The 14,588-nt window shown below is 46.2% G+C and overlaps 1 protein-coding gene across 11 annotated transcripts in view; it reads left to right on the top strand.

The window, feature by feature from the left end:
- The window catches only part of cadpsa (Ca2+-dependent activator protein for secretion a), a 71,529-nt gene that overhangs the window by 25,554 nt on the left and 31,387 nt on the right, over nt 1-14,588 (top strand). For 4 of the 11 annotated variants that reach the window (XM_029826883.1, XM_029826887.1, XM_029826882.1 and 1 more), the window contains 11 exons: nt 225-437; nt 636-647; nt 4,473-4,609; nt 4,755-4,942; nt 8,526-8,627; nt 8,700-8,763; nt 8,836-8,959; nt 10,206-10,274; nt 11,955-12,061; nt 12,680-12,688; nt 14,343-14,499. In XM_029826883.1, coding sequence (XP_029682743.1) covers nt 225-437; nt 636-647; nt 4,473-4,609; nt 4,755-4,942; nt 8,526-8,627; nt 8,700-8,763; nt 8,836-8,959; nt 10,206-10,274; nt 11,955-12,061; nt 12,680-12,688; nt 14,343-14,499 — 1,182 coding nt within the window. The remainder of the gene's footprint in view (nt 1-224; nt 438-635; nt 648-4,472; nt 4,610-4,754; nt 4,943-8,525; nt 8,628-8,699; nt 8,764-8,835; nt 8,960-10,205; nt 10,275-11,954; nt 12,062-12,679; nt 12,689-14,342; nt 14,500-14,588) is intronic. The other 7 variants (XM_029826892.1, XM_029826886.1, XM_029826885.1 and 4 more) reach the window with 6 other exon arrangements.

The raw sequence follows: 14,588 nt of genomic DNA, 5'->3' as shown, positions 1-14,588 counted from the left end.
ACATTAGGATCTTCTCAATCTTAAGTAGTATCTTTATCCGTAGTAACGGATCAAACAAAATGAACAGCAACAACCAGAAAACACAAGATTGTGTTCTGATCATGGTTATGTGTGTATCCTGCTTAACAGACGCTATTCTAGTTCTGCTTTTGGACAAATATATAAAAACAATTAAAAGCTTCCAAGTGTAGAAGATATGAAACTCACAAACACATGGTCATCAGGTCTGGATGGAGGTCGAACCTTCTTCAACGCGGTGAAGGAGGGAGACACCGTGATCTTTGCCAGTGACGATGAGCAAGACCGGATCCTGTGGGTGCAGGCCATGTATCGAGCCACCGGCCAGTCACACAAGCCGGTTCCTCCCACACAGGTGCAGAAGCTCAACTCCAGGGGTGGGACGGCACCACAGCTGGATGCACCCATCTCTCAGTTCTGTGAGTTTGTCTTTGGTAGAGGACAGAAGAGGGTCCGTGAGCTAGCGCTGCTGGAATAGTTGTTGGTGGTTTTCTTCTGCGGCTGCTTCGCTCTCTGTTGTACGACTGCTGGAGTCTTGGTGGCTTTGCTATGTGTCTTTATGTTTCTGTTTTTTTCTTCTTTTCTTTCTTCTTCTTTTTAACCCTGCCATCTCATAGCTGGAATAATGGGTAAGTCTTTCCTCCCCTCTTTTCCTTTTGCTCTTTCTTCATCCATTACACTCTAATATCACTTTACCATCGACTGAACGTGCATGATTCAAGCGTCCACCTGTCTTTAACAGTGGCAACATTACAATTACTCATTTATGGAAAGATTCATCATCAGAGCATCCTCGACCTTCAACATATTGATGCTTAAACCATACAGCTTTAGGGGTTAGTTCTGCTCCACCAGGGATGTGTGACAGAGCTTCTCTCTGCCTCCTCTCTGCCCCTGTACTCTTATTATGACAGTAACCCTGCAATGCAGAGCCACTAGCAACCACAGGGGGCAGCACTTTGTACTGATCAAGCTGTTTTTGACACAACCGCTGGAGCCCCACTGAGCCCCGACAGCTGGTAATTACCAAGTTAAATGTGATGGCACATGAATAATACAGTGGGGTTGCTGCACAATTAAATCACGCAGCAATCAGCCAATGTTACCAAATAGACACATGTCAGTTCACACCTGGAAGAAAAAAGTGAATAATGTGAGCAGGTTTCACCCCCTCCCTTCTCAGCCCAGCCCACCATAGCCCTGTTCGGATATAGTCAGAACAACAAGGATGGGTGAAATCAAGACGAGGCGTTTACTTCTGTTGTTTACTCTTCAGGGTGTTTTCATTAATTTAACCCATTTTGGGTATTCTGTGAACGGAATGTTTCCATCCGGCTCTGCCTGGTTGAATAAACTCTGTTCCATCTTTCAGATAAACACATTTTAGGGTCCTCACAAATATGCTAATGGCTGAAGGGTGTGTGGCCAGCTGTGGAGATGTTCATGCCAGGTTTGTCAGACCTGTGAGACGCTTCAACTCAAGTGAGACTTAATTCTGGGGTTTAGGGAAAAACAAAGTCTAAATATTGAAGATGGTTGAAAAGTGAGTGAGATTAGATAATTAGCTTGTTTTTATACCACACCAGTATCAGCTAGAGCAGCTGGAGGCCCTGCTCTTCAAAACGGATGGTTTGGAGGCTGCTAAAGCACAACGGTACATTTGTTTTAGGGCATCAAAAATCTACCAGCAAGCATCTCAATTTTTTTTTGGCAAATGTGACGTGTTAGCTTGAATCTAACTAAAATACCCAACAAAGGCAGAAGTGCCGGATTAGCCCCATAGCTACGCGCAGGCCCCTTCGAGGACACAAAGGTCAGTAGCAAGTCCTGTTTTCAGCAGATTAATGTTGGGGCCACTGATTCATTGGTCTGAGCAGTGGATTCTGGGAAGTGGAGTGAAAACCACCCTCACAGTCTAGGATCAGCCCACACATCATCTGAGATCACTTCACGGCCTTTTTCAGATCTATAAATGAATAACAGTCATCAATCATTGTCAGGGTCATCCCTCCCCAGCCAAGATGGACGGGGGTGACTAATGTCACTGCTCGTTACTGTCCAGCCCTCCCACCTCCTCGTCGCTTGCTCACTCACATCAAACAGACCTGACAGGCCACCAGCTACAGACCAAAGGGGCCCGGCAATGTCACCTTTTTAGATTTTGGGGGGAGGGTGGCATGGTCGGGAGGACTTGTTGAGGGGACACAGTCAGCTTCCAGCATCCTGCTCTTTGTTTTGTTTGTTGATTGACAGCCAGGGTGCCTGGATCAGACTATGGTAGCTAAATCCCTTTTGTTGCTGGTGTGATTCCCACTCTGATCTTCCAGGTTTGTTCCGACTGAAAGAAGTCCACCCTAAAGGACCATCAAAAAGAAACAATATAGTGTGTGATAAATGTACCACATCTTGACTGACAATATTGCTGTTGAATGTTTGCTCAGGACCCTGAAGGAAATCAAGGATGGATGACCAGATGAGTGGATGATCAGATGGATGGATGGATGGATGGATGGGTGGATGGATGGATGGATGGATGGATGACCAGATGGATGGATGATCAGTTGGATGGTTGGTCAGATGGATGGATGAGCAGATGGATGGATGGTCAGATGTATGGATGATCAGATAGATGCATGATCAGATGGATGGATGATGAGATAAATGGATGAATGGATGGTCAGATGGATGGATGATCAGATAAATGGATGAATGGATGGTCAGATGGATGGATGAGCAGATGGATGGATGGATGGATGGTCAAATGTATGGATGATCAGATAGATGCATGATCAGATGGATGGATGATCAAACTGAGGATGAATGATCAGATAAATGGATGATCAGATGGATGAATGGATGGATAGATGATCAGATGGATCGATGATGGATTGATGGTCAGATGGATAATTAGAGGGATGATCAGATGGATGTGTGATCAGATGGATAATTAGATGGATGATCAGATGGATGGATGACCAGATGGATGGATGTTCTGATGGATGATCAGATGGATAGATTATCAGGTGGATGATAAGATGGATCACCAGATGGATGGATGATCAGATGGATAGATGATCAGATGGATGTGTGAGCAGATAAATAGATGAATGATCAGTTGGATAAATGGATGGAGAGATTGGTGGATGATTAGATGGATGGATGGGTGTTCAGATGGATAGATGATCAAATAGATGGATGGATGCATGGATGGATGATCAGATGGATGAATGGATGGTCGGATGGATGACAAGATGGATGGATGATCGGATGGATGGTTGATCAGATGGATGACAAGATGGATCACCAGATGGCTGGATGATCAGTTAGATGGATGACCAGATGGATGGATGATCAGATAGATCGATGATCAGATGGATGTGTGAGCAGATAGATGAGTGATCAGATCAGCGGATGACCAGATGGATGTGTGATCAGGTAGATGGATGATCAGGTAGATGGATGATCAGATGGATGAACAGAGGATCATTAAATTCCATCACATGGGACTTGTGTGATGGGGCTCAACCTGTTGGGCCCAATGGAACATGATGAAGCATGATCTTCTGGAATCCCCTTCAGCAGATATAGCTGCTGGTCTAAAGGTCTCTGTGCACCAACTTGGATAGTGTTTCAGCACCCTAGAGTCCACTTTCATTCAACGCCATCATTTCACTTTAGGCTGAATGAGTTGAAAGAATCAGCTGATCTGTGATCTGTGATTTTATCCTAAATGTCCAGAGTCAACAGCCTGGCCAGGCATGTTATGTGCTTGTCTCCAGGTTTGAGCACAGGTGATTAGTCGCTAGTTTTCTTCCTCTGTATACAGTTCTAATTCTTACACAGCATTGAGCTGACCTTTGCCTCCGCTCTCATGCTGATGGCTCATTTCTTTCATATTGAGCAGGTGGGGAGATGCAGGAGTTTGTGCTTGTTGCTTTCCTTTCAGTAGTCCCTCTCAACTTCAATGTTGTCTTGTTGTGGCGCACCACTGTCCCTAACAGTGGACCTTTATCAACAACCAAACGACCACTGAGTGGTTTGAATTTATTAATCTGTAAGAACAAAGTCACATCAGAAGTTATTTTACTGGCACCGATCTGTAGGTTTTTTGTGCAACGCTATAACACTTGAGCTCAGTGTTATCAGTGTTAGTAAGTGCTGTACCAGTACTGGTACTGGTCCAGTGGAGCTGCTGTCTGTTAGTGAGCAGAGATGAGTGAACCAGGGCGTGATTTCATATTCAGCATCTGTTTCTTCCAAACTTCTCTTGTAACATTTTGAAAGAAATGCGGCTTTGCTCTGCTATTGGAGTTTCATGCTTCCACCAGTTCCACCAGTTCTCTGACTGATGTTAACAGTGTTTTTCTATAGGTTGTGGCTTCCACTTCTTTGACATTTCCTGCCTGTTTGTCTGTGTCTCTGTGTCCTGATTGGATGGATAAATGGGAACACAGATGCTGACCGGGCGCAGAAACATGGCATGGATGAGTTCATTTCGGCGAACCCCTGTAACTTTGACCACGGCTCGCTGTTTGAGCTGGTCCAACGGCTGACTCTCGACCACAGGCTCAACGACTCCTACTCCTGCCTGGTGAGGACATCTTTCTGCTACTGTTGATCTGGTTGCACTGGGAGGAAGCGTCCATTGCACCTCTGCAACAAATCACAGCCACAGGTTTGGCCGGGGCCTATGCAAACACCAGCTAATGGCTCTCTGTTTTGTGTACCACCTACAGGGTTGGTTCAGTCCCGGTCAAGTGTTTGTCATGGACGAGTACTGCGCTCGCTACGGCGTCCGTGGTTGCCATCGACATTTGTGTTACCTGAGCGATCTCCTGGAGAGGGCGGAGAATGGCGCCATGATCGACCCCACCCTGCTCCATTACAGCTACGCCTTCTGCGCCTCCCACGTCCATGGAAACAGGTGGGTTCTGGTGCTACACAGGGGTGTTTTAATTAGGGGTGGTAATTCAGCCCAGCTTCTCTCTTCTTTTATTCTTTTGCCCGTTTTCTCTCTGCATGCTTGGATGCTCATCTTAGCTATGTTTTCCTTTTGCCTTCATGTTAACCTTTGACTTCATAACCCTCCTCCATGTCCTCCCTCCACGCACGCTTTCACCCCCACATACAGTCAGCGTGTTTCTGAGTTGTTAAACTGGCCTGTATCTGAGGCCCAACTCCGACAAGCCCTCTTCCCCTCTGCTCCCGAGCTCCCCTCTCAGACCGCAAAACGTGAACTCACACTCATTGAGTTCATCAGGAGAAAAGAGCCTCGATGCCCAGTTTTCCCTGAAAGCAGAAGGTAAGTTGCCTCGGTGTATGTGTTCTGTCTGGAGTGCATTTATGTCTCCCCTCCCTGCTCATTTGAAGAAAGGCTAGGCTAGTTGTCCACAACTTCCTAAATTTAGTCAGGCTAGCTTCCAGTGCTGGAGAAGCTTCTTTGTTCAGGAATAAATTCTACTTTTGTCTTCATCAGTCACCCACATCTTTAAAATGCCATGCGACTCTGCCTGATATGTCATGTGCCAATGTGGGAATCTAAAAATGACTTTTCCATGGTGGTTCTGTCCCATGGGTTTGTTTGGTGCCTGGAAAAGTACCTTGTGACAGCATGAAAAGTTTGAGAATTTACATGTTCCCATATTTTCCGATTTTCAGGAGTCCGCCTCTCTCTTTGGAGTTTCCTCTGTGGTCTAATGTGCTGTGATGTTTCCAGACATGTATTCTGTCCAGAAGATGAAGGCTAACAAATATAGACGAGAGAGACTGGTGCTGAGGGCAAAGGTCGGGGGAAGGCAGCCTCTCCGCCTCCCCCATCCTTTTCCATCCGTCTATCTGTCCATTTTCCCTCTGCCCTCCTGACAAACGATGAGTGAGGCTTTTTCTGATCAGGATGGACAGATGGTCCCAGAAAAGTACTGTAAAAGGAACTGTGAGACTCAGACAGCACTGTGTTTAAACTGATGGAGAGTTGGGGACGAGGGATCCCTATTAACACTCTCAGTAAACACGTATGAATTTGATCTAGACGTGGAGCTTTTCGTGTCTTCCCATCTCTAAAATAACACTCCTGCATCTAAACATGAAACAAAGAGCTGCTCCGCCAGTCCAGCTGTGCCTGCAGGTCAGGCCATGACAGGCTGACAGGTTGTCATGTGTGATGGCCGAAGATCTCTGCCGCCGCCACCGCTGCCATGGCCACTGCTGTTGCTGCTTGTTGCCCCAGTGTACACACTTCACCAAGGCCGAAACACACACACACATGCAGGGACCTCCTAATAGCTGCTGGCCTAAAGGTCTCCGTGCACCAACTTGGATAGTGTTTCAGCACCCTAGAGTCCACTTTCATTCAACGACATCATTTCACTTTAGGCCGAATGAGTTGAAAGAATCAGCTGATCTGTGATCTGTGATTTTATCCTAAATGTCCAGAGTCAACAGCCTGGCCAGGCATGTTATGTGCTTGTCTCCAGGTTTGAGCACAGGTGGTTAGTCGCTAGTTTTCTTCCTCTGTATACAGTTCTAATTCTTACACAGCATTGAGCTGACCTTTGCCTCTGCTCTCATGCTGATGGCTCATTTCTTTCATATTGAGCAGGTTGAGAGATGCAGGAGTTTATGCTTGTTGCTTTCCTTTCAGTAGTCCCTCTCAACTTCAATGTTGTCTTGTTGTTTTGATTTCATGGATCTGCTTGGATTAGATTCGTGGTCGATCACGTATAGATCATCTGCAGGAAACCAGCTTGTTTCAATCTCACCAGCCTTCCAGGGCTTCCTCACAGGTATGTCCTTGAATGGAAATCCAGGAGAATTAAGAATAAACCAAAGTTCATCGAACAACAAACAACAGCCTCACCTTCGTCATCCTCATGCCACCACCATAGAGAGGGATCATGGCCCCCACACACACCAGGGGAGCTGTGATTAGTTCCCCAACATCATGATTGCTGGCTGTCGCTTTTCTGATTTATTATTATGTTGCAGCTTTGATCAATTTGACTGAGGTGATCTAAATTTGTTCACTATTATTTTAAAGGATACAAAGACCATGCTAGTATAATCTCATAGACCATTTGAGTTAAATGACAAGTTGAGATTCTGTCTGTTTTTCTTATTGCAGGTCGTAGTTTGTTTCTCTGTTTTACTTCGAGCATTGCTGTTAGTGCTGTTTGCTAACCAAAAACTTTCTAATTAAATCAAAAGTGATTGGCTATAAATCTAAGTAATGAGTGCTGCCCCTTGTTGCTGACTGGGCTCTAAACTCGGGAAGTTGCTCAGACTAGCAGAGGCACAGAGGATGAACCTCACCTTCGTAAGGAGCACCTTCACGTTGCTACGCAGAATCACAATGAGGCCTTTACAGACCACATGTTGTGCTGTGTGCTGCACAGAATCCCAGAGTCAGACCCCCAGACTGGCAATCGTGGAAGTAAAAACTCCCTTTAACAGGAAGAGACTGAGCAGGACCATGCCAATATGGTCACATTGGATAAAGGAGGAGGAGAAGGAGAGACAGAGCAGAAGAGAAGGACAGAAAGGGGGGACGAACAGACAGATATATAACACATATAAATGCATTACTTATGGTGGGAACACAGAACCAAAATTTAGCTGGTCAGTGGGGTCAGTGGTCTCTGTGAAGATATGAGGTCAGTGACGGAGGGGTGGATAGAGTGAGGGAGGGGTGGATGGAGGGAAGTAAGGATGGATGGAGTTGGGGGGTGCAAATCTGCACAAAAAAGGTGTTGATAACATCAAGCACTGACCTGGAAAATGAACATCTTCATCATCTTCAACTGCAGTAGGAGGCCCATCCACTATCCAGACACACAACCACACAAATAAGCACACACACACATGCACAGAGGGCTAAAGAGAGTTCAGCAGACAGTTTCTAACTGTCTGTTGAAATGGCATGTCAAAGCGCAGGCGTGTGCGTTTGTGTGTTTGTGTCTGTGTGTTGGGGGTTAGAGAGGAACAGTGTCATGTCTCCTGCTTCTCATCATGCTGTCATGGCCACCAGTCCAGCGCCTCTTCTGTCACATGCACTCTGCTCACACTCGTCCCAGACCTAACCATGTCAAAAACGATAAGCACATCTTATCTCATCACACAAATGCACGCGTGCGCACACACACACACACACACACACACACACACACACACACACACACACACACACACACAGCAGGATTCAAGCAATCAGAATACCCACCACCTGCAACATTGAAATTATTGCAATTTTTTTGTAAAATCCAAATAAGTCTGGTAGCATTTCCACCAGATTCGGTGGCATGTGTGAAATGGTGCTGGGTTGAAACAGAATCTGACCACCAGTACCTGGAAATGAACCTTGAAATGCAGGGCTCTGTTCAGAAATGCGAATCTTCCCCTCACATGTCTTAGGTGTTGAGTTGTGAGGGCAGTCTGTAGTTTTATCTCTACCTGTGCACGTGCAGGATGGCGATTTGGCATCATTGCGCTGATTACCAATGGGTGTTTTTCAGGCCTGACGGGATTGGCACTGTCACCGTGGAAGAGAAGGAGCGTTTTGAGGAGATCAAAGAGAGGCTCCGGGTGCTCCTGGAGAACCAGATCACCCACTTCAGGTTGGAGCCTTCATGTAGAAATGACAGACAGCTGCTGAGCCAGTTGCCACAAAGTTTGTTTTCTTCTGACAGGTATTGTTTTCCCTTTGGACGGCCCGAAGGAGCTCTAAAAGCAACTCTGTCCTTGCTTGAAAGAGTAAGTCTGCGTTTTCTCATAGCATCTCATCAGCTCTCCACCCTTCACCATTAACCTTCTCTTTGTTTTCAGGTCTTGATGAGAGATATTGTCACCCCAGTGCTGCAAGAGGAAGTCAAGACAGTGATTCGTAGATGTCTGGAGCAAGCAGCTCTGGTCAACTACCAACGGCTGTCAGAATACGCCAAAGTGGAAGGTACAGTCTCACTGCTTCCAGGATTCCCACATATCCCAGAACACACTGCAGAATGCTGTAGTACTGGCTTTTCTTTGCTGGCTCTGGTGGCTTCCGTTCAACTTTCCTGTTGAAAGCGGTGGTCATGTGACCTGTCAGCAGTGCGCCTGCCTCTTTTCAGATGCTGACCAATGATTGTATAGGTTGTCATCCTAAGACAAGGCTGTTGGAGGAGGATGTTTTCCGTAATAGACCTCTTCGTCACATAATTTTGTGGCAAATGTTCATTAAGTAAAAATGCATTCAGTTGTGGCTCCATGTTTCAGCCAAATCCTACCTCCTCTTTCCCTCCACTTCCTGGCTATCTTGCCCCGACTTTCAGCTTTCTCTGCCTCGCTCTTTGGTGGCTGCCGTGCTCTCTCCTCTCTCTCCTTACTCCTCCACTTGTTCTGCTGAAAACAGCCAGTGAAGCAGACCTGAAGAGATGGCTCATCCTGGCCTAGCCCAGCCAAGTCCAGTGTGGACTCACTTTGTCCTTATTGCATGCTCGGTTGTCTTTAGGAGACAAGAGAAGCATGTAGCTGGTTTTTGATGTGTAAATGTAAAGTTCTCCCGTCACGTGGACTTTTGGGAAATGTGGTGGTTCTAATGACCGATTTGAGGGAATTAAACCCTTCTCAGATGAATCCAATTTTTTTTCTGTGGGCATTTCAGCTTTCAAAGAGTCATTGATTATTGGTATCAGCTCAGCTCTGAATGTCTTTGGTTCCTGTTAACCGGCTGATGATCACATAAGTAACCAACCAACTCACAGCAATTAGCAGTTCCTGAGTGGGACAAGCACATTTCCCATCATGGCCCTGTCCAGCCTGTGGTTCTGTAGATCTGAGATGATGTCTGTAAGGGAAACCTGGCGTCCCTGCATGGCAGAATCCAGATCCTGGTCCTTCTGGAGCTGTGGGAAATAAAAGGATTCCTGTGCAGAACGAATGGTTAATCCAAAGACAGGCGGGATTCCCTGGCTTCCCTGGAATGTTTATTCATTTGGAAAATATGTTCGTAACATGTAAATTTCTCTGCTTCCATTTGACAACATCACCTGTTTCAGTGCAACAGTCCCACTCTGCTGGACCTACTCGTTAGCAATAGGAGACTCTTCAGTCTATTTTCCAGAGGAGGGAGGAGTGTGTGTGTGTGTGAACATCGATGTTCTCCTCTCTGACCCTGGCCTCTCGCATGCATCGCTATCCCCCCTTTTTCTCTCTAGGGAAAAAGAGAGAGATGTATGAGCATCCTGTCTTCTGCTTGGCGTCTCAAGTGATGGATTTAACCATTCGTGAGTACCTGCCTCATTTCAAGCCACACCCCCAACCACACCTACAACTGGCGGTCTCTCGCTCTCTGTTGTCCTGTGTTTCTTGTTTTAGGCTGTAAAGTGTTTTGTCTCATGGTGGGTAGTTTCTATGAGTTTCTATCTGTCTGTGACCTTGTCTCAGTCCTGCACATAAAACCTGTTCTTTTCTGTGACTTGAATGCATTTTTACTTTGCTTGTGTGTAATTCCTCTTTAATGGTGAAGAACACTATCCTGATCCATCCAGGCGGCCCACAAGCATGAAATTCATGCTCCTGAGTAAACCTGAAACATGGCAGCTGAGTTGACCAAGGACGAGGACGGCCTAAAGTCCTGTCTTCAAATGGACCAAGTGGTTCAAGTGGTTGAATTAGCATGCGGCGTTTTTAGGATTTACAGGCTGTGTTTTTTTCTTTTTCTTTTGATGTGTTGTTAAATACAAAGACCCAATTTTCACGCCACACTCGTTCAATAACATTAATGCCTCAGAAATGCAGGACTTTTGTTTGAATCGAGACACTTTGCCAGCGTGTCTCAGAATGGATCTTCTGTCGTGCTTTATGCCAACATCTTCTCCCCAACCTGGAAATGTTCTTCTAAAGTCATTACCTGAGGGATCCAGGTAATGTACTCATCCTGGTAGCTCCTCCCATACCTGGACACCTAAGCCAGATGAAACACTGTGCTCACTTCCTTCCTGGTGCCCGGTCATGGCTCGTAAAAGCCTTGAAATTTGATGCTTCTGTATCTGCGTCAGACCTTTGCTGACCTGCTGACTGCACAGGAACTCTACTTGTCTATGCTGCTGGATGATACCACTGGATTTCTGGGTCTACATCACTTTTCTCATGTTACTTCGTCCTTCCTCAGGTTTTTGAAGACAGCTCAGGGTTAAGTGAATATTACTCTGACTGACAACTGGAACCTACCCCTGCAGGGGTCTTTTTTACCCCCCCCCCCCCAGAGCCCACTGCTGCATCCTCTCACCAAAGACCTACAGATCTGCTGAGTTCAGCCAGTTTGTCACTGGGTTCAAAACCTGGTGATAATTGCTGTGGTATCAAAGTGCACCTTCGCAGAAGCTTGCATTTAAAATGACGTCATCTGAATCTTGCATGAGCTTGTTGGAAGACTGGATTTAGAATTTTTTATTAAATCTTTGTGATTTTTAACACCACGCGGACGAAGGACCAGCGGGACACCTGAACCAGCCCCTGCTTTTTTACATCGTTTGTGAGTTCTGCAATTGTTATCAAGTCTTCAGCATCATCAGGAGACAATAAAAGCAGCACATCACTGCATGATAAATGTTCGGTGTTCCCTCATTGTCTCCATCTTCTCTCTGGATGAGTGTCGTCACTCGGATTCCTCTCAAGTGTTTCCGCACTCTTGGGGAAGCCCCTGACCCCTACAACAGTGGCGAGGGTGGTCCTTTAATGTAAGCACTTACTCAATGATGACACCAGCCCTAATCACAATCAGAACATTGTCATCTGGAGATTGTCCTGGTAATTTAGGCTCAATTTAGTCTTTTGATTCAACCGTTGTATCCAGACTTTGTGAGTGATCTGCTCTTTTAGCTCTTTAGGCAGGGCATGGAGCAGGAAGGGTGCTGATCTGACTCTGTGGCTGGACATGCTGACCTCTGACTTTTATTCTCTAGAGAACGTAGGACGGTTAGTCACCCCTGCTAAAAAACTTGAGGACACCATCCGTCTGGCCGAGCTGGTCATCGAGGTCCTGCAACAGAATGAGGAGCATCACGCAGAGGTGAGTGCACACATATGCACACCTGGATATCCATATTTCTTGGAAACAAATTTAGTTCCAGGTTCATCATTTCACAAAGCTCTGGGAGGGGTCACCACTCCAGGGCTTTAATGTCCTTTGATAAGTGGTGTATATGTAGGCTAGCTGGTCAGGTTGGGTTTGGGTAGACTCTAGTATTGCACTCCAAGACTCCCAAATTCAGTCCACGCTGATCAAACAAGTCGCTGCAAAGCTAAGTGAAAAGTGGTGTTACAGAGAAGGTGTAGCCAATTTGTGTTTGACGGTTGAAAAATCAGAACTAGTCAGGTGTGTGGGTGCTGCCGTTCCTTCTGGACCTGAACACTGAACTAGAGTTCTTTAAGATTTAATGCTTTTGCCACATAATGAACCCCTAAAGTTGGCCCTGAGATGTCAATTCTCCATTTGGAGAAACATCCCTCTCATGCTAGCACAGGTTTCACAAACTGTGGGGTCTCCATGGAGACCACGCTCCATGATGGAGAATCCAGTGCTCTGATTAACAGTCATTTACATCAAAGTTGGTCTTTGTTTTTTGACTTCCTTCCTCTCTGCCTTTTATTTTATCCATTGATTGGGTTTGTGGGGGTGTTCAAACAGGGAAAGCAGGTACGTACATGTTCTCAATCACTTGCTCCCAGTTTTCCATGTGGTCCCTTTTCCTCTCCTGAGTTTGCATGTGTGAGAATTTTGGCTGTTGATTCAAACGATCACCAACAGTGATCGGCAAACCCTGCGGCCATCGAGTGCTCGTTAGCCTCTAGGCTAGCCTCAGATGGAGACAAGCACTGTTTTTTCCCCATTGAGCTCATTATCCCGAAAACCAGGAGCAGAGTTGTGAACGTTCACAAATTTGCAACTTTAACCTCAAACAGCTTCATCTTTGCTCCCGGTTCTTCTGGAGGAGGATCCTGATCTTCCCTGACGATGTTTTCTGTCATGTCTCATAGAGTCTACCTAGCTTGAACAAAGGTGACCTGTCTTCCCTTGAAGAAACCCACCAGATCCTTCAGTACATTCTGTGGAAGAAATGCAAAGCATGTGTCCTGTCATTGTTGAAAACATCACTCCCTCACCTCTCAGCAGCTCAGACGCCACTGAGCAACCAGTCTAACCAGCATTAGATGCTTTCCAGTCATGTGTCCTCCCTGATGTGTTATGTGTGAAACTTCTGTGGCTCTGATGCTGGTTGAGCATCTTTTTCTAATTACCAACTCTCGTGTCCTCACCATTCAGCTTATAGAAATGAGTGTTTGTCTCTTCGGCCGGTAATATAAACCAGTGTTGCCAGTTGGGAACTGTTGGAGTGTCATACCATTGACCTAAAATGATGCTAAGGATAATTCCCCTTGCACCTATTCTGCGTTCTGACTTGTCTTAGGACCATCTGCTACAAATTACTTTACAAAAAACCTGCAAATGATGCACAAAAACCTCCCTTTTCCTTTAAATAGTCTTGCCAAACTGTTAAAGTCATCTTAGATTTGGTGTTTAAACAAGCTCTTGGTCACTTTGCTACCTGGCAACTTTGTCAGACTTACCATTGTTTCTGCTTGTTGGCTTTTTTGTTGTTTGTTTGAAGGGAGGTAAAAAGAGTTTTGTTGGGGCAAGAGGGAAGTAAAACAGCTCTTCTCTTCTGTGAGATGAAGCTGTAATTGTCAAAAACAGACACATGGCCTTTGCAGGTGGAATGGCCTCGCCAACAATCCCTCACCAACTCTGTGAGGCTCAGAGCTCCCCTGGCAAGTGCATGTCCCCATCACCCCCCACCCTAACAACCAGCTATCAGCACATTCACATTACAGCTTTGCTAGCTTGATGTGAATGAAGAAACACTGTGAATCCTCCAAGCTCTCCCTGAGGTGGAAGGAGGCGGGGGTGCATGGAGGGAGGCGAGTGTTTTCCATCTGCATGAGAGCAACCTGGGCCCCAGCAGTCAGCAGCAGTTTCAGTGAGTGTCCCTGTCGAGGACCTGCTGCCGTTTCCTCCGCAGGGACGACAGAAAAGCTTTAGGTTCCCGTGTCCAAGTGTTTGTTTGTCGTTGCTGCGGTTTGTGAAGGACCCCTCAGGCAACAGATAGTCGAGAGCCTTTGCAATAGTTTCATCACGTCTTCAGCCTTGATGGTAAATGGTCTGGTACCAGCAAATTAACCTCATGTTCAGTAGGGAAAAGAGTCTCTGTCTAATTTCTCTCCCATCTTTCCCTCTCAACCTCTCAATTCTTTATTTCTGGCATTCTGTCTCTTCTGTGCACCACCTGGAGGCCTTTGCGTGGTGGTCGGACCTGATGGTGGATCATGCCGAGACCTTCTTGTGTCTTTACTCAGCCGATATGGATGCAGCTCTGGAAGTGCAGCTGCCTGACAGCTGGGACAGCTTCCCGCTTTTTCAACTACTCAACGACTTCCTGAGAATGGACTGTGAGTCACCCCCACCAGTAACATCAGGTTCCTTAGCTCAGATCCACTTCCTGCTTGTAAACACACCACAGACTGTCCACATACTGTGG

This window comes from Takifugu rubripes, chromosome 19 (genome assembly GCF_901000725.2).
Source record: "Takifugu rubripes chromosome 19, fTakRub1.2, whole genome shotgun sequence".
Taxonomy (NCBI): Eukaryota; Metazoa; Chordata; class Actinopteri; order Tetraodontiformes; family Tetraodontidae; genus Takifugu; species Takifugu rubripes.
This window is presented reverse-complemented; position numbering and strand designations above follow the sequence as displayed.